The sequence below is a fragment of the Sarcophilus harrisii genome, chromosome 6 (genome assembly GCF_902635505.1).
Source record: "Sarcophilus harrisii chromosome 6, mSarHar1.11, whole genome shotgun sequence".
NCBI classification, from domain to species: Eukaryota; Metazoa; Chordata; class Mammalia; order Dasyuromorphia; family Dasyuridae; genus Sarcophilus; species Sarcophilus harrisii.
In genome coordinates, this window is record NC_045431.1 from 211,952,525 (window position 1) to 211,979,236 (window position 26,712).

Genomic DNA, 26,712 nt, shown 5'->3' on the forward strand with positions numbered 1-26,712 from the left:
TTTAGGGAGACTTGGTCCCAGTCACCTTCCCCATGGACTCTTTGTGATGTAGATGGCCCCTCCTAGATCTTCTCCTTCTCCCCCTTTCTGCTCTTGTCCCATTCTTTCCAAATGTAAATAGGGAACACTGGACCTCCCCAAGGAAATATCCAAAATGCATAGTATTTGAAATTCTTTGTCATGATTATTCTTTACAATTCTGTCAATAGACTGTATTTGTTATCTGAAGATCACCTAGATAATTAATTAACTAACATATTTAAGGCCTTAGATGAAGTGGTTCCTAGTTCATCCTAGTCATGGGTCATCAATTCTCTCACCCATCCCTTGGGCTCTATTACTTCCTTTGTAGTCAGAGAGAACCAATGGCTTGTCCACATGAATGATGGATGATTCATGAAGGCCTGTTAACCTGAGACACAGAGAAAAATGAGAATGCTATGCTCACTTTCACAATATAAGTAAGTATAGCTTAATGGCAAATAAAATCACTTCCCCCCATCTTCTTTATATGAGGTTTTTACTCACTTTGAGTGTCTGTCTCCTTAGGTTATTGAATCAGGCCTTCAGATTTCATTAAAACCCTCATAAATATTATGAAAACAGCATCCCTTTTAACATTCCAGCATCCTGGCCCTGGGTTCTATTTTGATAAAGAAAACTGCCATTTACAGTGACTGATATATGCATTAACAGCCTCATCATCTTTGAATCAACCCTGAGTTTTTGAAGAATTTTTATTATTTATTGGATCTGAGACAACATGATGTAGTTTAAAAAGAATTATTATTTGTGGCAGAAAATCAGGATTCAAATTCCATATTTGCCATCATGTGACTTTAGGTAAGTTCTTTTCCCTTTGCAATCCTCAGTTTCTTTCTTGGTCACCATGGTTCAAAGAAATATTGGAGAGATTAAATTAGGCAAGGTACAGAAAATTGTCTAATGTAAAGCACTATATAAATGAGGCAAGGTACAGAAAATTGTCTAATGTAAAGCACTATATAAATGAGGCAAGGTATAAAAAGCTCTTCTAATGTAAAGTACTAAATAAATGTCAGTTATTATTTTGATTGTGTTTAAAACTATGACAGCCTTTAGCTACTGACACAAAGAACTATTAAAATTCAAAAGGCTAGGCTTGGCAGCATAATAAATATAACCTCATTTCTTGCCATCTCTTTACATAAGTTTTTTTTTTTTTTTTTTTTTTTTTTTTTTTTAACTTTCCTCTAGTGTCTACCTTTAAAGGCTACTGTAAAGGATTGCCCTTATTTTTGTGTGATATTTTATGCTACTATATAGTATTTTATATGATCCTCATCACAGCCTAATATACTAAGTAGGATGGGTAGAAGTCATTCATCTTTCTGTTCATTAATTTATTCATCCATTCACACACACACACACACACACACACACACACACACACACAGAAATGCACACATTTAATTATGTCTCACTGAAAGAACTCCCCAGTAAAATATGCAAAATACATAGTATTTGAAGTTCTTTGTCATGATTATTCTCAAGTACAATTCTGTTAATAGACTGAGGTTGTTATCTGGAGATCATGTAGATAATTAGTCAACTAATATTTTTAAGACCTTAAAAGAAGTGGGTTCTAATTCATTGGCTTTAGCTTCTGAAAAACACTATATAGATGATCCTTGGCAAATCACATATCCTCTCAGGGATCTGAGAAACTTTACAGCTCTATGTTGAGATAAAGATTTTGATCTGTAATGGTAGAGGAAGTTTTTTTCATCTAGGGAATTCCTTATTCTAATGCATATATATGTCCAGTTCTTATTAGCTACTCCCAATATGATGGCACTGGAAATACAGATAAAAGGAATGTAATCATTCCTATTTCAGGGAATTTACATTTAAATAAGAGACTCTCCAAACTTAAGTTGCCTGTTAATCTGAAACAAAGAAAAAATTATAAAAAATGATCAATTTGTTTCACGTGGCTCCTTCCTTCTCCCAAAGTGACACTGATAGAGCAGGCAGAAAAGGCTAAGCTTTCAGGAGTTGGTAGAATATCCATAACCATTAACTGAAGGTCCTGCAAATGTAAAATTGTTGTCCAATATCCAATCATTATAATTTTAGAAGATGTGAACCACATCAGTATTGATATTCTAGTGATTTAAAATCTGAAGTCAAAAGGAGGTTATTCCTAAATCAAAGTATGACTCACATGCTCTCCTTGGAGAGGCAAGCAAATGAGCTGGCAGATTTCATTATACTCTCAAAGGCAGAAAGAAACATAATTTCATGGGATAGTTTTGTCTCGCAACTTTTAATTCTTATAGATATAAGTAAAAGACCTCTAAGAAGGTAATTTCACATTAAATGCCAACATCTGTTGTAAAACATGAAAAAGTAGAGACATTTTATTTTTAAAAAGTTGACAGAATCATACAAATCAAATCAACAAGTATTGGTATTCTCAATGAAGTTAACAAAAAATATGATACTGAAACATATTTTGGAATATATTTATGGGGAATATAGTTATATAGTTATGGGGAAAAGCAACCAAAATTTTGGAAACTAATCCAAAAATTTTAACCCTATATATGAGAAATATATTTTTTTAATAATGGGAATTTAAAAAGCACTGAGCAGGGAAATTATTGAACATTACAAAATACTACCTTTGCTATTGTCTGTTGATTGATTAGAAAGAGGTGTTTAACTGAAAATAAATACTTCTCCAACAAAGAGATTCTAAATAATGGCAAGATCATGTAAGTTTACTTTGTAAATGCACTTTAGTTAGTGAAATAACTACTTCAAGTCATTAAAATGAAATAAGAAAATAAAAGCAAAAGTTCACCATTATAACTGATGATGTTCTGAACAAGATTACAATTGAAGAAGAATCTATTAACTGAACATATTTTTGACATTGCATATTTTTGACAGAAAAATATGTAATTGGAACATCTGAAAATTTCAGGTTCACATCTACATGCATGTATATCTAAAATAGTCATTGTAGATACATCATTAGTTGGATCTAATGTGTCCTACATCTACTAAATGGGCTGCTAGATGGCACAGTAGATAGACTTCAGTATTTGGAGTCAGACTGATCTTCCTTATTTCAAATCCGATCTCAGACACTAACCAACTGTGTGATCCTGGGCAAAATCACTTACCCATGTTTTTCTCAGTTGCTGATTTGAAAAATTAACTGAGAAGGAAATGGCAAACTTCTGCTGTGTGTCTGTCAAGAAAATGAGTCAGACAGGATTGAAGAATGACTGAACAACAAAAGCAACACATCTAGTAATTAATTTGTAAGAGTAAATCAGGTATATAGGATGGTTATGATCGACCTATTTAAAGGAGAGGATGAATTTTTATTTGTTTTATATCAGAGTTCAGTTTTCTGGATTTTGAATACTCTCAACAGAAACAAGAAAAAGAAAGGGGTAGTTAGTGGGTATTCTAGCTATGCAAATGAAGATACTTGTTCTAATAATGGTCTATTTATTGTAATAACTATTGATTACGTACTTCCAATTTGCTAAAAATTCTGCCAAATGAAAGACACCCCCCCAAAAAAAAGACAAAAATGACACGTTTTCTGCACCCAGGAAACTTATGGTCTCCTATAGTTGAGAAAGAGTTATATACAAAGTAAGGAAAGTCTAGAAGTAGTCAAAAGAGATAAGAATATCTATGCCCTGATACTGATCTCAGGTAGGAATTTCTTTTTTATTAATTTACAGAAGAGAGAAATAAATTTAAGATTTAAAATAAATATGAACAACTGTTAGACATCTCAATTGAATCAATTAACTAAAGTTCAAATAATTTAACATATTTTGGTAGGATTACATGCTTTTGAACTTTGGGCTAAAAACAGATGGTAAATATATTGGGGTTGATTGAAAGATGAAGCCTGTATGTGGACATTATGTATTTCACAGAAGCAGAATATTTCAATAGAAGTATGGAGATAGTTATTTAGGAGCAAAGCTTTGGAAATGCTTTGGAAAGTCAGACTCATGCCTATAACTAGAGGTCAGGAAGAGATTAACCTAGAAAGAGCATCATATTCATACCTCCTTTAATTGCCCATCTCACACTACCTCATCTTAGGAATTGGACCACTACAAACAAAACTGAAAGAGGACAGCTTAGAGAAGTGGGGGAAAGTGTGGCTTTAGGATTTTACAAATACTTCAACCCTCTGGGTATAGAAAATAACTACAGAGAGCTTACAGGAACTTCATGGGAACTCTATAAAAGGATAAAACAACTTTCCTGGAACCACAAAGTGTAGTTTACTTTATGCTGCATTGTTGTTAATTTTATCCATTTAACTTATTTGGATCTCTGTCTCTTTGTGTCTCTCTCTCTCGTTCTTTGTTTCTATCTTCTCTCTCTCTCTCTCTCTCTCTCTCTATATATATATATATATATATATATATATATTTATATATATATATATTCATATATATAATTATATGTATATATATAAATATGTATGTATAAAAGTTTGAAGAAGTGAGCTTCGCAAACTTTAGGGGAAAAAAGTTTTTTTGTGTTTTTTTTTAACCAGATTTTCTAAGTATACTATCCTATAAAATATTCATATTGAAAAGTTGGATAATTCTGACTAATTGGTATCAAATAATACTCAGTAGGGTTGATAGTGCTTGATGGATGCTTGTGAGTAATAAATTTGGGATTATAAACTCTTGGAGTTACCCCTAGGTCCCTGAGGCAAGTGATAGCAAGCTGCTATCTGGGGACCCAATCTGCAAGTGTGATTAGGAACTGGAATAGTGAGCTTAGAGGAGATTGATAGAAAACTTTATTTGAGTAAGTAGCAAATCCTCAACATTAGGAATTAGAGAAATTCTGAACAAAGAAATTGTTTCTGTACTGTGTCTTGGTAGGTACATTAGCTTCCAGAGTAGAGATTAAGTTGAAGAAAACTTTAGGAATAGTCAAATAGCTCCCAAAGGAAAGCAGAGTGGAGAAATGGAATACAAAGTTCATGATGCTAGTTTGGCTTGAGAATAGATTTTGAAAATGTGACTAATTTGAAGTATGTAATGGTAGATTGGAACCATTTTTGGCAGTTCATAAATGTCATATTGATGAAATGATAGTTAATCATAAAGGCACTGGATAGCAGTTTAACAGAGAAGTGATATGGTCAGGATTTTGGAAGATTATTTTGCACAAATGATTGCCATGAATATTGGGCATTTGGAAGAAAGCAGCTCACTTAAGACAGCTTTTTCTTTTCTTTTCTTTTTTTAGAGCAGTACAGGAAAATTGATAAAGATGCAAGATATGTGTATGAGTATGTGAGTGAAAAAAAGATCATATGTGAGCATTGTCTAGATAATTGAAAAAGCTTGGCATATGATTGAATATAGAGACAAAGAAGAGGAAAAATGATTGATAAGCCCGATATTATGAGCTTGCATGATATAATGGAGTGGTACCCCCAACAGAAATATGAGAGTTTGAAGAAAGAGCAAATTTGAAGTTAGAGCTGGATGTGTCAATAGGATATCTAGATGTAGCAATGTATTAAGCTGAGGGCATTGAAGAATTGTATTTACAGCTTTGTGAGGTATACAAGTAGAAATGATAATTAAATGCACATGAATAATAAGATGATCAAGGAATAGAAAGTAAAGAGGATAAAGGAAAGAGAGCAAGACAAAAAAACTAAGGGATGGTCCTAAAATATATGATAATCCAGGATATGACAATGAAAATGAGAAGTTGTATACACTGGAATGGATCTCTAGGAGAAAGAGAGCATCCAAGAGATGGATGTAGTATCAAAAGATGTAGAGGCATGCAGAAGTATGGGCAGTGGGAAAATAGTATTGAGTTTTATCACTTAATTCATCCATAATCCTCAGTACCATGGAGCCATTGGAGGCAGATGGTAAGTGACTGAAAAGAAAGGAATCACAGATAGAAAATGTTTACCTATAAAAGGGAAAAGAAGGAAAGATAGATAATCTAATAGGATAGCAGAGTTAAGGGAAGGTATATTTAAGAATATATGAGATGATGGCATTTGGCATAGAGAATGGCCAGTAGAAAGGGAGATTGTGGGTAAAGACAAAAAAAAAAAAAAAAAAAAAAAAAAAAGGGAAAAAATTTTAAAGGTGAGGGGAAAGGATCGAAATTATAGGTAAAAGAATTGATTCTGATAATAAAAACTTCCTCAGAGACTACAAACCCCACAAGACAGAGAATGAGACTCGATGTATAGAAAATTCTGGATTGAAGGAGAATAGAAGAAGAAGAAGGAATGAAACACTAACAATGAATAATCCTGATTTTTTTCAGTATAAAAGAACAGTTTCTTCGAGGTCTGCTTGTACCTATTTCACCTCTGAGTGTCCTTAGCTCGAGAGACCCAAGTGCCACTTGTTCCAAAACAATAACGGAAGACATCCTCTCTGGGTATACTCCAGTCAAGTGGCATTGTAGGTGGGAAAGGGGAATTAAATATAAAGGCAGGAACCCAAACTCTCAAGAATAACCATATTGACTGACATGGCAGATACTCAACCTCCCTGTACATAGCAGTCAGCTCACCTGCTACAAGATGGTATTGGCAAGCTTGCTAATGCTAGCATCTTCCCATCTGTAAGGTACTTAGTTAAATTTTATCATGATTAAATTCCTTATTCAGCAGGTGGGATCAGCAGGTACGCCTTTCCAATAGACAGTGTCTGCACACAGTTTCCTCCCCTGGTTTCCTGTCTCTGCAGTATGATACTTTTCACCTAACCTTCCTTACCTGTTCCTAAAATTTCATTCTTTTCTTAAGCAGCAGCATTTTTAGTTTTCTTACATAGAAATGCAGAGTGAAATGTCTGTTATGTTCATTTATAGACTGGGAGCTGAAATGGGCAGAAGGAGAAAACATACAAAAATACATTTAAAAAGCTTCTTTATTACTTGCTATCCATTCAATAAGCTCTCCTTTAAGACAATCATCCTATTTTAGAAAGCTCAACATAGCAAGGGCAGCAGGTCAAGCTAATCTATCTATTCTATTTTCCCCTACATTATTCACAGACTCTGTAACAGCTGCTCTCCTATTATTTCTGCCCTGTCTCCTGGAAGGAAAAAAAAAAAAGATGATTGTGAGATTCTTTGAGCATGATATTCAATTCCTTGTTTTCAATCCAGAAAATATTTATCAAATATGCAGTCTGAGGACCAGGCACTGGGGATAATGCAAGAATATAGGAGAAAGAGTTCCTGTTCTCAAGGAGGGATATACTAAAGAAGGTTACAGCACACATATACACAACATATGTATGTGTACACACACATCTGTAATGGAAAACAGAATCACTGCATGCAATAAATATGAGCCAAGTGCTATTCAGCAAATTTTAAAGAACATAACTATCTAAGACTCCGTGCTGAACACTATAGGGGCTATAAGGGAACCATATAAGATCATTATCATTAAGGACTTGAAGATACAGTTGAGAAATTAAAAATGTAGAAAGTATGAGGGTGTTGGGCATAGGGCTTATCTTATCACATTTTGTGGGTATTTTATGCTTTGTGTGATGATGTGCTAAGTTGTATAATATTCTGTTAGAAATGTATAGCCAAGTTAGAAAGTGAATTAAGTCAAACGCTAAGTGTCATATTAGTCAGACATGGGAGATCTTGTAGCACATGGTCCCTAGATGAAATATGAGCCATGATGTGATTCTTAAGTGAAAGGGAAAGAAAATGTTTCAATGCAGAAATTCCCTGCTAGTTTGTTAAAGAGAAGGAAAAAATGTTTTGTCAGCAAAGTGCGTCATTGGGAAACAAGAGCAAGGATGAATCATAAAATCTAGAAGATTCATGTCTCAAGTAAAAAGTCAGTTTTAAGAATGGTGGAATAAGTTACAGAATTGAACTCCTTCCCTTTATATTATATTATATTCACTAAGTGTTGTCACATATTCTGAATATGGCATTTTGGAGAATTTTAGAGATGGTATCAAAATCATCATTATTAATCAGGAAAATATAATATAAATGATTATTGATTAGAAATTATTTTATTCCTATCAGATTGGCTAAAATGATTGAAGAGGAAAATAGCAAATGTTGCAGGGGATGTCTAACTAAGCTCCTAAATTTTTTTTTTATTTAATAGCCTTTTATTTACAGGTTATATGTATGGGTAACTTTACAGCATTAACAATTGCCAAACCTCTTGTTCCAGTTTTTCACCTCTTAACCCCCACCCCCTCCCCCAGATGGCAGGATGACCAGTAGATGTTAAATATATTAAAATATAAATTAGATACACAATAAGTATACATGACCAAACCGTTATTTTGCTGTACAAAAAGAATCAGACTCTGAAATATTGTACAATTAGCTTGTGAAGGAAATAAAAAATGCAGGTGGGCATAAATATAGGGATTGGGAATTCAATGTAATAGTTTTTAGTCATCACCCAGAGTTCTTTCTCTAGGCGTAGCTGGTTCAGCTCATTATTGCTCCATTGGAAATAATTTGGTTGATATCATTTCTGAGGATGGCCAGGTCCATCAGAACTGGTCATCATATAGTATTGTTGTTGAAGTATATAATGATCACCTGGTCCTGCTCATTTCACTCAGCATCAGTTCGTGTAAACTAAGCTCCTAATTAAGAAAATGTACAACCTTTAAGCAGAGATTTGGTTCCCTGACTAAATTGAAATTTATATCTAATTTCTTTATTATTGGGAATATGGAGAGGAAAAAAATAGAATTCTGGAAATATCTGGGTTAGAAATCAGCATCATATGATTCAGGCCAGTTCCAACGATCTTCTGATGAAGAGACCCATCTGCACCCAGAGAGAGGACTGTGGGGACTGAGTGTGGTTCACAGCATAACATTTTCACACTTTTTTGTTGTTGTTTGCTTGCATTTTGTTTTCTTTCTCATTTTTTCCCTTTTTGTGCAGCAGATAGTTATATAAATACGTATACATATATTGGATTTAACATATATTTTAACATGTTTAACATGTATTGACTTACTTGCTATCTAAGGGAGGAAGGGGAGGAAAATTTGGAACATAAGATTTTGTGAGATTAATTCTTTTAGAAGTTTCTTCAGTCCTTGAAAAGATGGATAGTGTCAACTAAGTCTTCTATTTTTGTTGATTCTCCTTAATATCTCCTTTCTATGTGTTCCTTTTCTATTTGCCTTTGGGCTAGTGCTTCTTTTTGGCTTTGCTATGGTCCCTCCACACAAATTTTTTCCATCTCCATCACCAGAACCTTGAACCAAGTCTGTAATTAGAATTTCTACAACTCCCAGTTTTTTATGGGCCTGCTGTTTTAGTGAAGATTTATCAGATGTTACTGTGTTTTTTTAGCCAATCTGAATCTTCTATTAGTATCTTCACATCAAAACTTCTTATATTTTATCTTGATTGATACAGACTTATTCTCACTTTATTAAGTTGCAAATATTTATTAAGTGATTAATATATGGTAAATACCATTAAAATATCAGAATATCATCATTTTCTTTAAATGGGATGGGGCAACTGGATCAATTTATTTAATCAACAACTACCCCTCTATATAAATATGTATGTGTTTAGAAATATTTATATACACATATCTACATAAACTCATATGTGCATATATTTATATATATATACACATATATATTTGTACACACATGTGTATATATATATATATATATATATTTTATATATATATAAATTATACATCTGAACCTTCAGCAAATCATGATATTTTTGCTGGTGGAGACTTTTGCCTCAGTGTTGATGGCTACTGACTCATCAGGGTAATGATTGCCAAAGATTAGAGTGGCTGTGGCAATTTCTTAAAATAGCACAGTGAGGTTTGCCACATCAATTGGTCCTCCCTTTCATGAAATATTTCTCTGTAACATGCAGTGTTTTTTGATAGCATTTTCTTTACAGTAGAACTTCTTTCAAAATTAAAGTCAATCTTCTAAACCCTTCGCTGCTTTTCAACTAAGTTTATATAATATTTTTTGGTATTGTTGTGTCTCAGGGATAAGGAGACCTGAAGACAGGGACTAAGAAAGGAGACAGCCAGTTCTTGAAGAAGTCAGAATACACACACAGATTTATCATTTACATTTGCCATTTTATGAGTGTGTGGTCGATGACACTTCTAAATAATTCCAATAGTAACAGTAAAGATCATTGATCACAGATCACCACAATAGATATAACAATAATTACAATGATGAAAAAATTTTAAATATTATGAGAGTTACCTAAATGTGGCAGAGACACATAATATGGGCACATGATATAGGAAAATAGTGCCAATAGCTTGGCTTGAGGCAAGGTTATCCCAGACTTTCAGTTTGTAAGAAGACACAATATCTGAAGCATAATAAAATGAAATATGAAAGTACTGAGCCTGGGAGTAGACAGAGCCCAGAATTTAACATCAGAGTGTCTGAATTAGCATTCCACTTCTGATCATTTTTGGTTATGTTTTCATGCACAAGTCACATAATCCTTTTGAACCCTAGTTTTGATATGAATAGAAATGGGACTAATAATATTTGTACGGTCTACCTAATGGCATTGTTGTAAGGAGAACACTCTGTATAAAACACTCTCCAAATGGGAATTCTTATTATCATGTATTTATAGTCTTAGTAAAATCTTGCCCTCGGGGAAAACTTCTGATTATGATATTGGTATATGGACTCAAGCTCATATATATATGAATATAATGAGCACAATTTCCTCCTTTGCCCCTCTTTCCATTGAGAACAGGATATCTTTTAGCTATATATTGCTTACGTAATAAAAGCCTTTTATGTGCTTACACATATTATAATAATTAGCATTTTCCTCCTTCCTTCTGTCTTTTACTCTTCCTCTACCCCCACACAATTATGAGAAAGAAAATAAAAAGACAGGGACTTTCTAGTACTGCTCTCTCTTTCTATGTACCCATGGAGGGGGAAATTAAGACCCTTTTTACTAAGTGCTCTATGTAGGCCCAGGAATCTCACAGAAAGTCTAATAAGGAAATGCAAAGGCTTCTCTCTTCCCATCACTACCTACACATGCTGGTCGATTTTAGATGCTAACATTAATTATCTGGTATCTGAAATGTGAAGTGACTTTGGCCTGTCATTGAGGAGACAGGTAAAAGTCAGCCATTGTCTTTCTTGGCTCAGTTGTTATTGGTCTTCCATTTGTGGTCAAGATTTACCAGGAATTGGATCGGTATTGTCTGAAGTGGGCAATAGAGAGACATAAAGTATGATTAATGCCATCAAACCTCTCTACCTGAGTGTGTTAACTACAACAGATTGTTATTTTCTCTTAGTAAATATTTTTTAAGTGATTATTATGTGCCAGACACTGTGCTAAGTGTTTAGGATATAATTAATGAACAGACAAGTGCTGACCTACAGGCTCATACAGGAAAAGAGAACACCCAATAGAAAGCTGAAAAGGAGAGACTTAGGGGCATGTTGAAGTCTAGTTCAGTGACTTTATTTGAATAGGAAATGAAAGTGATTGTGCCCCTTTAAATATCGGCTTTAGGAGGATTCCATTGCTCTTCCCTCTAGCCCTAGGCAGAAGTTATTGAAAATTGTCATAATATTACTCATTCTCACACAATGATTAGTCTCCTGATACTTTATGCATTTAACCACACATGGTCTACATTAAAATACGTCACTGCTGCAGAACTCTTTGACATGAGGTCCCATTCTCTATTCCTTTGTGTCAAGGAAATCTTTATCAATATTGGGGCTAAAAGGGTGTAATGTTTGCTTGAAAGCCCAATAGGTATAGGTATTTGAAGCACATTACAGATGTGATGATATCTATTGCTATCCAAAGACCAACATCAAATAGAAAGTTCCCATATTTTTTTTTTATTATTATAGTAACTTTTTATTGACAGAATCCATGCCTGGGTAATTTTTTTTTTACAACATTATCCCTTGCACTCACTTCTGTTCCGATTTTTCCCTCCCACCTTCCACCCCCTCCCCTAGATGGCAAGCAGTCCTATATATGTTGAATATGTCATAGTATATCCTAGATACAATGTATGTGGGCAGATCCAAACAGTTTTCTTGTTGCACAGGGAGAATTGGATTCAGAAGGTAGAAGTAACCCGAGAAGAAAAACAAAAATGCAAACAGTTTACATTCATTTCCCATTTTTTTTTTTTTCCTTTGGGTGTAGCTGCTTCTGTCCATCATTGATCAATTGAGACTGAATTAGGTCTCTTTGTCAAAGAAATCCGCTTCCATCAGATTACATCTTCATACGGTATCGTTGTTGACGTACATAATGATCTCTTGGTTCTGCTCATTTCACTTAGCATCAGTTCATGTAATTCTCTCCAAGCTTCTCTGTATTCCTCCTGCTGGTCATTTCTTACAGAACAATAATATTCCATAACATTCATATACCACAATTTACCCAACCATTCTCCAATTGATGGGCAGCCACTCAGTTTCCAGGAAAGTTCCCATATTAACACAGAATGACAAAAAGTAATCATTTTACCATTCAGTGATGTAGATCAAGGTCCCAGGCTCTGTTATTTGCTATTTGTGTGATTTCATGCTTGGGTTTTCATTTCCCTCATCTGTAAAACAAGAATATTCTTTTTTTTTTTAAATACTTCCCTTAAAACATAAAAATACTCTTTAGCCTTTTGTAAATATAAAATTTTTTTATTTAGTTATCTGTTATTAGTATTCTTTCAACTTCATAACTCTATATGTCAGCACAAGAGAAATAAATTATAAATTTTCCAGACTACTTGAGCCCCACAGCATGACCTAAAATTCATGGGGTAGTTATTTAAAAAAGCATGTTTGGTTGGTTCAATTTTAATTAAAAATATATGACTATCATTAAGTATTTAATTTGTAGTCATGGAGTGAATGAGTATAGGATTATTCCAATTGATTAGACTCAGTTTTTAAGTTCTTGCTGCCTCTTTGTTTTCCCTAGGAGTCCCAGTTGAAAGCTTTGAAGGAGACTGTCCAGCTCTGCCTCACATCCGTTTTGCGCAATCAACCTCCAGCTATGAGCCTAATACCATCTAAACTAACTGAGAGGAGACTGCCATCGCCTAGTATAAATGACTCAAAAGTTCCAGTTGCTGTGACAAGTAAAAAGGTACATTTTATTCAGGCTTCTAAAAATGAAATAAGACAAAGTACTACTTTGACAGTTTTTCCTGTGAGACCATCAAAGTGGAACCAAGAAGGATTTCAAATTCATTGAAAGATTAAGGAGAATTTGATCAGGCTAACCCAATCTCTAATATCACCAAAGTTACTTGGAAAAAAAGTTTCAAACAAGCCTTTTTCATCAAGTGAGGCAATTTCTCCCTCACGTGTTACAAATTCAGTGTTCCAGTTTGGTTGGATGCTGAGCCAACATTAATGAAAAGTCAATTACAGATTAAGGAGAGAGAGGGAGGGAGAGAGAGGAAGGGAAAGAGGGAGGGAGGGAGGAAGAGGAAAAGGGAGAAGGAGAGGGATGGGGAGAGGGAGGGAGAGAAGAGAAGAGAAGAAGAGAAGAGAAGAGAAGAGAAGAGAAGAGAAGAGAAGAGAAGAGAAGAGAAGAGAAGAGAAGAGAAGAGAAGAGAAGAGAAGAGAAGAGAAGAGAAGAGAAGAGAAGAGGAGGAAGGAGTGGGAGAAAGACAGAGAGATGGAAAGGGGGAGGTAGGAGGGAGAAAAGAAGGGAGAGAGAAAGGAAGAGAGGGAGGGAGGGAGGAATTGAATTCTGTTGTCTGCAGTCAATTACATCTTGAAAGCAAATTTTCTGAAGCCAAAATCTCCATAGAAGTTTGTAAATCAGACACAACTTGCAATAGTGACGAGTAGGCTGACCTTGGATCCAGGAAGTTGTGGATCAAATCTTGCTTCTGCCACATATTGACACTGTGTTCTACAGTGACTCACTTAATTTCTCATTACTTTCATCAGTACATTCAGTATCACTGGCAGAGAAGGGGTCAATCTGCTTCTGTGGATATGCTAATGACAGATCCAGTCCATGCCCTTAAGAACTACATGGAACCAAGGGTGTCAAATAAACATAGAGATTAATCCTTGCTTTTCACATGGTGATGTAAAACCCTACAAATTAGCATTATCTGTGTTGTGTTTTATTTTAATAAATTTTATTAAACATTCTTCAATTATATTTTAATCTGCTGGTAAAACATTGAGGGCTTATGCTGGCAGCATGTGGCTATATGATGCCCCAGTGACTTGTTTATGCTTAATTTTCTCAGCAAACCCTATTTTTGTTTTGTTTTTTTTTCCTTCCAAAGGGCAAAGATGAATTATGGCTCAGCCATTATCTGACATCACAAATTCCCAATGTCTCATATGTAGAATTAATATTAATGAGGTTCTACTCTAAAATTAAATGATAAATTCATAGGAAGATTAATTGCCTGAATAGGTAGCAAACAGTCATTTGTGATGAAGATGACATATACTAATTAGGATTTCTCTTCTTTTTTGCTATTTTAACCTTTCTTGTTTTCTTCGATGGGCTTATCTATGGGGATAGTGGTAGATGGGAAAGGGGTAGTTATTTTTATGGAAGGGAAATATTTCTCAGATCAGGACAAAATATCCAACTGGCATAAACCTTATATAGTGCATTTCTGTTTGTACACTGGTCAATTATTCTTCTGTGCCCCAAGTCCAGCTTTGAATTTCATTGAGTAATCTGTAAACAGGTTTCTCAGTCAAAAATCGTTTCACAGACAAGTGTTTCCATTTATCTTATCACTCTGTTAAGGCAACATTACATGCTGCAAGTATAAGAACAGAGAGTGCTGGGGTTTAGGCCAGGCTTTAAAATCAGAAATGTTTTTCCTGTGGTGTAAAAGTGTCTGTTCATTTCTATTAACTTCCCTTCTCTTTGAAAAAAGATGCAATCTTCACCCAAATAGCCTATTTCCTGCTACTGATAGGTGTTGAGGCTTTCTGAACTGCACATATTCAAAGAGCTGGGAAGAACTTAAAGTGACTACTTCAGAGAGTAAAGAGAAACTAAAGAATGTTCTTAAAATCTATAATAGAACAGTACATGTAAAAAGTTTATGTTGACAGAATATAATGTTTTTAAAGATAGGGAATGATTGCTTTTTATCATTTTATTCCTAACATCCAGTATAGTGACCTAAATAATTGCTTTATGAATAAGAGTATGTTAATACATATTTTGTTATTATAATTTAGTCATTTTCAGACTCTTGTGACTATATTTGGTTTTCTTTGATTTTGTGGTTGTTGTTGCTGCTGCTGTTTTGTTGTTTTTCTTGGTAAATACTGGAATGGTTTGCTCATTCTTTTTCCAGATAATTTTACAGATAAAGAAACTGAGGCAGAGTTAACCTTACCCAGGATCACCTGGCTACTAAATATCTGAGGTCAGATTGAATTTCAGATCTTCCTGACTCTAGGCTTAGTGCTCTGTCCTACCTGCCACTCATAATGTCTTTAAAGGAATATTATGAAACTTTTTCATAGGAATGCAGATTTTAAAGGGATGCGAAAGGCTATCTAGTTCAAAATAGATCTCATCAAGGACCAATCCATAACATTCTTGGCAAATGGTTATCCAGCTACTTCTTGGAATCTTCCAGTGATTGAGCACTCCCCTATTTCCTTAGGCAGTCCTTGGTCAGTGCTTGTTCTCTTGAAAATTAATTTAATTCAAATTATTAAATGAGAACATATCAGATGATAGTTGTCAGGGAAATCGTAGAAGAGAAGATGTAAAGGGGCATGTCTTAGCCATCTACAAAAAATTTGAAGGACTTGTACATGAAAGTCTTTATACTGATTTTACTAGATTTCAATGACCATTGTGTCAAAGATACAAGGAGCAATTTTTTGACTCATTATTCGAGTCATATATCTAATAAGTATTGTTATTAAAGAGTAAAATAGACTAGTCCAGTTGACTACTAATTGGAGAGATTCTAGGAGGGTTTCCTATTAAGTATGAGTTGAACCAGTTAACCTTGGAGAGCTCTTCCAAACTCTTAAGATTCTATGATTCTCTCACATGCCTACTTTGTGCAAGAAATGTTATACATTTCCTATCACCACACTTTTGCAAATGTTACCTACCAAGTCTTGAATCCTCTCTCTTCTTGCCTTCTCATCTTGGAATCTCTTCTTTCAAAGCTAAACTCAAGTTAAAGCCAAAACAAGAAAATTTTCTCAATGACTCAAGTTGTTAATGTTCTACATGTCCCAAATTATTATTATTTTATTTCATTTTGTATTTCAGTTTTTTTACTTTCAGTAAGTTGCTAGTTACTTAGGGCAGGGACTATATTGTCTTTGTCATTATACCTCCAACATCTGGTACATTACAACTTATAGTAGCTTCATATATGCTTAATGACTTGAATTGAAGGAATTAACTGAAACTAAGCAATCCAGAACATATCCAGAATCATTTATTAAATATTTACTATTTTTCAAGCACTATAATAAAAGCAAATATAAATCAGTCTGTCTTCTTTCAAGGAAGACAACATGCTCAATGTGTATTAATGTGCAGGAATACATATTTGTAAATGTATGCATCTAAAACACACACATGCATATACATGTATTCTTACATTTGTGCATGTATGCATAATCTATATGCACTCTATTGTATATTAAAATATATTGTTTATGCATACACAGATAGAATTATACACACAAAATGCATAGTATATTCACAAACACATGTGTGTACATATACAGATATTGTTATTACATATGTATACTGAAGGTATAAAAAGTTGATAAAAGGTTACTTGTGGAGAAGATAATAACAACAGGGCCCAGGGCTCAGGGAGAGCTTTGGAGATATTGCAGATGCTTGAGTTGAGTTATAACTCCCAAGAGTAAGAAAGGAATAGGGAGCATGTTTCTTCAATGGCACAGAGGGAGCAGAAATGTGTTATCAGGTATGTGTCCTCTGAAAGAATTTAGGCTCAGATAGTCTCTAACCCATTCAAAGACACTTTAATGAGATTTGCAAACTCAGTGGTCAGATTAAATCCCAGAGTCAAAAGCACAAGTATATTTATAGAGTTAATGTTCTGGTTACATCACAAGATATGTACATTTTAACCTTAAATTTTAAGCTTGCTATCGTGGGAAGGTCCTAAAGCCTTAGTGGAACTGTGCATGTGGTTACCCGGAATCATATAGAAAAACCCATTAGAAGATATTAATGTATGATAATGAAATTATCATTCATCGATATTAATATTAATTTATATTAATTGCATTATTTTAACGATAATAATTCATTGGATTAATTGATAACATGATATTATCAGTTCACCCAAGAAGAGGGGAAATGCACAGGAATTGTCATGTCAAGGGAAAGATTTATTGGGTTTGTTGTCCAGTGTCCTGTTCTGTATCCTGTTGATTCTACTTTCTTAATGACGGATTTCTATGTTGTGTTTTATGGTAACTATCATGTGGTGACCTGATGATATGGTTACAGAATTTGCTGACCTGTTCATTGTTTCAGTAAGACCCATGATTAATGATTCCATGGGGTTCAGGGCTAGGTTCGAGGTTTGGGCTAGGGTCTACAATCAGAATCCCATCAGAAGCAATCGTCTCAAGGACCAAGTCCAGCAAGTCAGTCAGTATGATTGAATAATGGAAGTGAAAGTGAGGAGTAATTTGTAGGCAAACTGGAAAAGAAGAAGAAGAGGTTTAAATGCCCAAGTGAGAAGTTTTTGTTTGGTCCTAAAGGTAAAAGGGAGTGACTACAATTCCTTGTGTTTTGAAATCATGGAATAAGTCAGACCTTTAAGTATAACTTTACATACTTTTGACAACTTTGGTGAAAAATAGATTGGAAAGGGGAGAGACTTGAGACAAGATGACTCATTAGGAGGTGACTGAGCCAGTTTGAGATGATTTGAAATGAGTGCTTATTATCTAATAAAGAGGAGAATTTATGCCATATAATGTAGAGTGAATAAGAACAAAAAAGTAAAAATGACAGTGTCTTCGGGAGCCTGGGTGACAGAGAGGAATGAATGGTAGTGTCCTCAGCAATTAATAGAAGCTTGGAAGAAGAGTAGGTTGCAGAGAAAGTACAGAAATAATGAATATCAGTGCATACATATTATATATGAGAGAATATGTTTAAATGGATAAACAATATAGATAAAATGATATAGGAAATATGAAGAGATGATGTTGATTTGATATAATTTTTTCCAATATTTTTTACTCTTTAACCCATAGTGAGAAATGGTCAATGTTCAAAGTTGGTTTTGATTTATTTTCTGTATGTTTGCTTCTGGTTTTTGTCCAAATACTTCTTTGATTCCTATACACGCATTCAACTAATTGTCTGATCGAAAGTATCTTTTTCTCTCTCCAGTATGATGAACACAGCATAATATCCAAAAATGCTAAGATAAAACAAGTTTTTTTGGAACACATCCATACTTTAAAATCCATGAAAATATTCATTTCAGAGCTGAGAGGGGGAAAGGTTACGTCTTAACCATGTGGAAAAAATGGCATGAGGTCATCCAATTAGTTAACTAATGAGGTTTATGAAACAGATCGCTGTGAGACAGTACATTTCATCTCATTCCAAATTGTTTTAACGTGTTTATAAAGATACTAATGCATATTCAGGAGTCACTTTGCCCTCTGCTCTAACACTGCAAAGTTGAGCTGTGTTGAATGTGCCAGCTGTTCACTGAAGAGAGAGAACATTTGCTACCTTTGATTATACTGATCCTCTACCACAAATTTCTCTTTCTTCTTTTTAGCTTGTTTAGATTTTGCCATCCCTCAAGACTCACTTCCTCTATAACAACTTTGCTGATTTTTCTAACTCCCACTTATCTGTCCTATTTCTTTCTACACAATCTTTATCTCATTTTCACAAAATCCTTTGTTCAATTATCCTCCAGTTATTTATCTTGGATACCAACTAGGCTGCAGCCAGAGACCTTGGTTGAAATTTTGCCTCTAATATCCATTACCAGTGTGGTCTTAGGCTATTTATTTAACTTATCTGAACTTCATTTTGCTCATTTATAAAATGAGGGATGATTTGAGTCTTCAATCCTATGGTTTTAGTTGAGTTCAAAATCTACTTGGAAGTTAATAGGATACTAGTTTGGGCCAATAATTCTCTTGGTTCTTATTTCACTCTGCATTAGATGGTTGAGGTTTTCCTAGTTTCTTTGATTTTTGTAAATTATTCAGTCATTTTTATGGTCTTTTATTAGAAGATTATGCTTATATTTGTTTATCCATTCCCAAGATGACTGAGGTTTAGGCAGGGACTCAATGTTGTCTAATCAATAAGAGTCAGAGTGATTTGGGTTAAGAAATGGCCCATTAAAAAAAAATATAGCCTGTAAACAAGACATTTTCTTATAGAGTAAATAAAAGACTTTACCTCAAAACTAGAAAGATCTGTTATATCTTGGATATATTCCCAACCATAATTAATTCAAAATGATAGGGTCTACTTCAGAAAATAGTAGATTTTTCTCTCATTCAAGATTTTCAAGAAAAGGATGGTTGATCCCTACCACACGGGAATGTTTTGTTCCTACACATGTTGAACTTGCGGATTTGTGAAGTCTCTTGCAATTCTTAGCTATAGTATTTGATGATTCCTCGAGAGTAATGATTGTGCTATTTTTTTGTTATCTTCACATCTGCAGAGACTAGTACAGTACAACATACCTGTTACTTGTACTGTCCTTTTAGCCATGTGTCCAACTCTTTGTGAGCTCATTTGGGTTTTCTTGGAAAAGATGCTGGAGTGATTGGCTGTTTCCTTCTCCAACTCATTTTACATATGAGGAAACTGAAGTAAACAAGATTAAGTGATTTGCCCAAGGCCACAAGGCTTGTGTCTAAGTGTCTAAGGCTGGATTTGAACTCAAGAAAATCAATCTTCTTAACATCAGGCCTGGTACTCTATCCAGTGTCCTACCTAGTTGTCCTACAATGTACCTGGCAAAGGCTTAATAAGTATTTAATAGAATGGATATCATGTTCCTCACAACTATTTAAGAACAGAGCTTATGGCATTAAATCTATCATTAATAATTGGTCTTATCATGACTCAAAAATGTGTGGGAATTTCCTGATTTAATCTTTAGTAATTCCTTATGAATAATTCATGCTATGTCAATGAAATAAATAGCATATAATTATTGTTTTTCCTGCCATGTCACATATGACAATAATAATATTTGGTATGTCTTTATGGAAGAGATCACTTTTTCCCCCCAGGCAATATCAGAGAAATCCAATTGGGTCATTAAATTCATTATATTTAGATTAATATAATGCAGAAAATCTTCTTTTGTATAATAGTATTGAAATTTTCCATGTTTTTTTCTCCTGTGACCATAATCTTCATACTCCAATTAGATTGTTAAGCTTCTTTAAGAAACAGACTGTTTGCTTTTACACATATCTTTTGTGCTTATTCAAGTACCTGACTAATACTAATTGTTTTATGAATGTGCTCTCATTTTTCTGTCTTTTTCCTTCTTTTTTTCTTTGCTTCCTTCTTTTCTTTCATATCTTCATGCTTACCCAAGTGCTTAATACTAACTATTTAACAAATGCTCTCTCTCTCTTTCTGTCTCTTTCCTTCCACCCTTGCTCCCTTTCTCCCTCCCTCCCTCCCTTCTTACCTTCCTTCCTTCCTTCCTTGTTTCTATCCTTTCTTCCTTGTTTCTATCCTTCCTTTCTTCCTTTCTGCCTTCCTGCCTGCCTTCCTGTTTTCCATTTAACAACGTCCTGCATATCTTTTGAACTTCATGATTCAAGTGTCTCTAATACACTTAAATTCAAAAAGCTATATGAATGGGAGATACATAGTCAGCCACATTTCCCTGTAAATGAAATACGTAATCAAAATAATATTTAATAAAAATTTTAATGAATTATTAAAATATTTATTGAATGCCCTATGTGTTTAAATAAAAATTTCTCTGGGCAGTTTCCTGAACTGACTGATATTAGCAATCATGATCCTACATAGTAAGGAGATGTCCAACTTTACAGTTGAAGCAGGAAACAAAAAGACAACAGAACAAATCCTGAGTTACAGTGTAGTGTAAATAGTCAATGCTCTGCCATGTACACTTCCGGCATGCAACCTTCCTATCTTTAAATTTCTGTTTCTTGATGATTACTTGCATCTTCCCTAACATTACCTCCAGCTGTAAAATTCCATGGTCGGGGACAGCTAGTTGGTATAGTGGATAGAGCACCATTCCTGAAGTCAGGAGGACCTGAGTTCAAATCCAGATACTTAACACTTCCTAGCTGTGTGACCCTGGGCAAGTCACTTAACCCCAATTGCCTTCACAAAAAAACAAAAACAAAAAAAAAACTCCATGGTCTCTGGATAGACCTAAGGATTTTGTTCTTTCACACTCAGGTGAATTTCATTCCTGTCTTCACTAGATGGGTATTTAATTGTTTTTTTTTTTTTTTTTTTTCTGATCTATAAGTATGGAAAGCTAACTGAATTTTTAACTGATTAAGCAAATTTGTTAGAAAGGTTTTCTATTTCATTGGGGGGCAGGGCAGTGGAGGGAGAGAAAATAAATGATCCTGTTAATTGGAAAAATTAATTTTTAATTACAAGTTTCTAGTAGAATTACAAATTTTAGGTACCATAATGTCTTCAGGTAAAAAGAAGTATTTCAACAAAGAGAAAATTCAGCAAAGATAGATAAACAGTGATAATGATGAAGAGAAGCATCCCTGGAAGGGCAGGGGCAGCCATATCAGAAGAACTCCAAGGTCAAAAAGGGGAAAGAGTAATTCATTGTCTCTTATCTACCTTTTGTTTACATAGTTGATCTGTTTTGTGATGATAAGTACATTCTTGGAAGATCATCCCAGTGGATTCCTTCTCCTCACCCCCAACTTCAGAGCTTAGAATTCTCTCTACATGCTTGACATACTTCATAAGGCAGTGGAGAGGTGATAGAGTAATAGGATGAGATTTGCCATCCAAAAATCAAATAAACAAAAACACTTCCTATCAATACACAAAAATGAAGTAGACTAGTTTTCTCTCAAAAGCAGTCTTCAGGCTATGTAAGATCTGATTGCTTATCAGGTCTCTCAAAGAGAAAATTGTGGTTATCTTTGTTTGATATCTGCTGATATCTCTTTCAATACAAATTCTATGATCAAATGGACTGATTTTCCCAATATCACATTGTTAGTTTTTGTTGTTTGTTTGTTTTCTTGATCAGTCATTTCAGTCATATACAACTCTTCATGGCCTTGTTTTCAGTTTTCTTTGCAAAGTTACTGGAGTAGCTTGCCATTTACTTCAGTTCATTTTACAGATTAGGAAATGTTACATTATTTCCCCAGGGCTATCCAGCCAGTAAGTATCTGAGGCCAGATTTGAATTCAGAAAGATGAGTCTTCCTGTTCTCCTTTCTATTTATTATCTCCCAATTTTCCTTTCCCCTTTCTCCTCCTCCTTTCCTATAGGATGAGACAAGTTTGTCTGTTAAACTAAATATGTCTGACATTCTCTCTTTGAGTCAAATCCAATGAGATTAAAGTTCACACAATGCTTATCCCCCTCCCATCTTTCCCTTAACTGTAATAGATCTTTTTTTTTGCTATTTCATGATGTAACTTACCCCATTTTACCTCCTTTCCCCTTTTCTCCCAGTACAAGTCCTTTTCCAACCCTCATTTCCTTTTTATATCATCACAGTAAAGTCAAATTAAAGTTCCATCCTCTAACTATACCCTAACAAAAATATAGTTCTCAAGAGTTGCCCCATATAGGGATGGATAGACATTTTAATCTTTAAAAAAACAGAGGGTTTTTTTTTTTCTTCTCTTTTTACCTTTTTATTCTTTTTTTTTGAGTTTCGTATTTGAAGATCAACTTTTCTGTTCAACTCTGTTTTTTTTTTTTTTTTTTTTTTTTTTTTTGTTTCATCAAAATAAATGGAAATCCCCTATTTCATTGAATATTCATCTTTTTCACTGAAAGATAATGCTTAATTTTAATGGATAGTTGATTCTTGGCTGCAGGCCAAATTCCTTTGCCCTCCAGAATATCATATTCTAACACCCTTGATCCTTTAACATGGAAGCTGGTAGAAGATGTCCTGGGAAATCCTGAGTGTGGATTCTCAATATTTGAATTGTTTTTTTCTGTTGCCTGTAATATTTTCTCTTTAATCTGATAATTCTGGGATTTAGCTACAATATTCCTTGGAGTCTTCATTTTGGGATCTCTTTTAGGGAGGTAATTGGTATATTCTTTCAATGGCTATTTTATCCCCTGGTTCTAGGACATCAGGGTAGTTTTTCTTGATGATTTCTTGAAAGATATTGTCTAGGCCATTTTTGTCATCATGCTTTTCAGGTAGTCCAATGATTCTTAGATTGTATCTCCTATTTTGCAGGTTAGTTGTTTTTTATGATGAGTTTTAAATTCTCTTCTATTTTTTTTCTTTTCTGCTGACTGATTCTTGATGTCTCATTGAGTCATTCATGTCTATATTCGCTAATTTTAGCGAATTATTTTCTTCAGCTAGCTTTTTATCTCCTTTTGCATTTGGCCTATTGAACCTTTAAATGAATTGCTTTGTTTGTTGGATTTTTTCTCATTTCACAAGTTGTTTTTCAAGGAGTTATTTTCTTTTCCCATTTCACCAAAACTAATTTTAAGGATTGTTTTTCTTCAGACAGTTTTTGTGTTTTCTTTTCCAGCTCTCATTCCTTTCCCCATTTTTTCTAACTCTCTTTTAAGATCATTTCTGAATTCTTTCAAGAGAGTCTTGTTAGATGGAGGCCAACTTATATCACCCTTTGAGGCTTCAAATGGAGATAATTTTGCCTTTAGCATTCTCAGAGTCTGAAATCTTTTCTTCCCTGTCTCCATAAAAGTTATCCATGGATCAGAGCTCTTTTTGCTTTTTTGCTCATTTTTAAAGGTTACGTTCCATTCTTAGGGCAAAGTGGAGATTATCCTAAGCTTCCTGTATAGGTGACAGCAGCTTTTGCTTAATAACCAGTGTTGCCTGTTTCCTTTTCCTGCTAGGTGAGTGTGGCCAACTTCCACTTAATGTGCTGAGGTTCAGAGGCTTCTGTAGTTATGTTGGAAGTCTCATAGCTAGTCTGCTGATCCACTGGCTTCTGAACCAGAATAGAGTAACAAACATTGCTGTATTTTGGCCATGACCCTCCCAGTAGATTCTTCCAGCACACAGAAGCTTCTCTGTTCCTGCTTTCCCTGCTCTGCATTGTGCTGCACCTGCACTGGCTTCAAAGTGCTCCCCTCTCTACTTCTGCCCCCCCCCCCCCCCCTAATTGAGACAGACCATCCCTGAGGTTCTTCCAAATATCTTTTGCTGGAAATTTATTACATTCCAAAAATTTGTAGATTCTCTAACTCCAAAACCCCTACAGAGCTTAGTCTGGTGTTGATCTGAGGGAAGCCAGGAAGAGCTCACACAAAGATCTATCTACTCTCTGCCATCTTGGCTCCTGACCTCCGGCCTATACTTTTATCCACTCTACCACCTCACATAGTAAGTATATTGCAGAGTTGAGCTATCCCAAAATCCAATGCCCTTTCTTTTGAATTCTACTGTGGTCTCCATTTGGAGATTCTAATAGGTTCCCCTTCTTCCCCCTCAGTCACATAGTGACAACTATCCATCCAACATCACCCTGGGCAATGGTATGGTATATCCATGTATGCCCTGATTAGGGAAGCAGACCTCTAGCTTTGTAAGAAATCATCACAGTAGCTTCAGCATCATGCAACTGCCAAGCTATGTCAGTCAATCAGTCTACAAATAGATTAAGCTCTGTGTTCTAGATACTGTGCTAAATGCTGAGGAACAAATGAAGGCAAAATCAAAACAAAACAAAATTAAATTAAATACAATTTTAAAAAGAAAACCAACAACAATGAAAAATTGTTTCTTTCACAAAGGAGCTTGAATTCTAAAACAATTGAATGAGTATATATACAATATTTAGTAAACAGAGAAAAATTGAGCTTTTTTGATTCAAATGGCTATAGGAGTATTTTCCAAAGCAGTTAGGGGCACCATGGTACACAGAGTGATGGGGCTAAAGTTAAGAATACTCATCTTCCTGAATTCACAACTAACATCAGATACTTATTAGCTGTACAACCCTGTGCAGGTCACTTAACCCTTTTTGCCTCAATTTTTCTCACCCCATCCTGATTCCCTGGCAAGTATACATTCTTATTTCTCTAAAGCCCAGCTTCTTATACTGGCTCTAAATGGAGTCTTGTTAACAATGAATGGGTTGCAAAATTGTGATTTATTATTGGTAAGTGTTTAATTTAAATACCTCTTTTATCTACCTATTTATCTGAGGTCAGATGAAAATTTCTTGGGTGAAAATGGGTCATGAGTGATAAAATATAGGACTCAAGTTAATATTAGGAATATCCCATGTTCATAAGTGTTAGAGATAAACATCAATCCTATCCTAACTTAGTGAAGAGACCACTCTTATGACCATGATCATGATAATTTCATAATATTTCTACAATTCCTCTCTCTGTTTTTTATTCCTTTTTGGTCTTCCACACTCCATTAAATGCCTCAGTGCCAAAAATTAAACCAAACTTTGCTTTACTGGTATTAATATCAACTAGATAGTATTGCCATTCTAATAAGTCCAGTGGAAACTATCCCAACAAATCTATCAGTTATACAGCCTATATTTGTAGACATAACTAGTTACTTTGTACTTTTTTCAAATTAAAAAAAAATCCAGTCTGAACTGAAATAATAACCATGGGACATGATGTGCAGAATAGGCCATTCTATGACAATAAGCTCTAAAGAAGACGAGGCTTTAAAAAAATACAGCACTTTACTTGTTTTATTGGTTTAAAGCTAGAATATAATACATCTCCCAAATTAAGTATTAATACAATCTTATAGCATGACAGTACCCAACAGTTCTGACAATGCATTTCACTTCAGGGATTATAATAGCAAATGCCATGAAGAGAGAGAAGATTGAAAGACCCTGGGAATGGAAAACAATTCACAGCAGAGACGCAGATAAGAAAGCAATGAAATTGTATTATTAAACACTGAATTCCATTTCCCTCCAAAGGTAATTAGTATTCTCTCCCCAGCTTTGACATCTTTTCTGGCCTACTTGGTTGCAGGCCCTTGCTCAGTTGCAGATTGCATTAATAAAGGCCATGGCTGAAGTGTCTGCCTAATTGGACAAGCATGGATTGTTCATCTTGTCAAATTGTAAAAAACTCTCAAGTCCTGCAACCTAGTAGTCAAGGAGAGCACCATCTGGAAGGCTGGGGAAACCCATACATAATGGTTGACTTGTTCCCCACCTCAAAAGGTTTCTGGTAAGTTAGTCAGATATGCCCCTATCTCCTACTAAACTCTTTAACTACTAAGTCCTTTCCAAAATTTTTGGATGATATCAACCTGGAACCTTTTCATATATGGTATAGTAAAAAGGTATTGGGTTTGAAGTTAGAGAATGAAGTGAATCATTAGCTCTGCTAACCTTTGAATTCTAATCAGAGCTGGGATGGACCCCAGAATTCATCTAATCAAATCTATTTTAC

At 34.6% G+C, this 26,712-nt stretch overlaps 1 protein-coding gene across 2 annotated transcripts in view; it reads left to right on the forward strand.

Moving 5' to 3' along the window:
- The window catches only part of LUZP2 (leucine zipper protein 2), a 684,014-nt gene that overhangs the window by 532,796 nt on the left and 124,506 nt on the right, over positions 1-26,712 (forward strand). For both annotated transcript variants that reach the window (XM_031941821.1, XM_031941822.1), the window contains exon 9: positions 13,030-13,197. In XM_031941821.1, the coding sequence (XP_031797681.1) occupies positions 13,030-13,197 (168 nt within the window). The remainder of the gene's footprint in view (positions 1-13,029; positions 13,198-26,712) is intronic.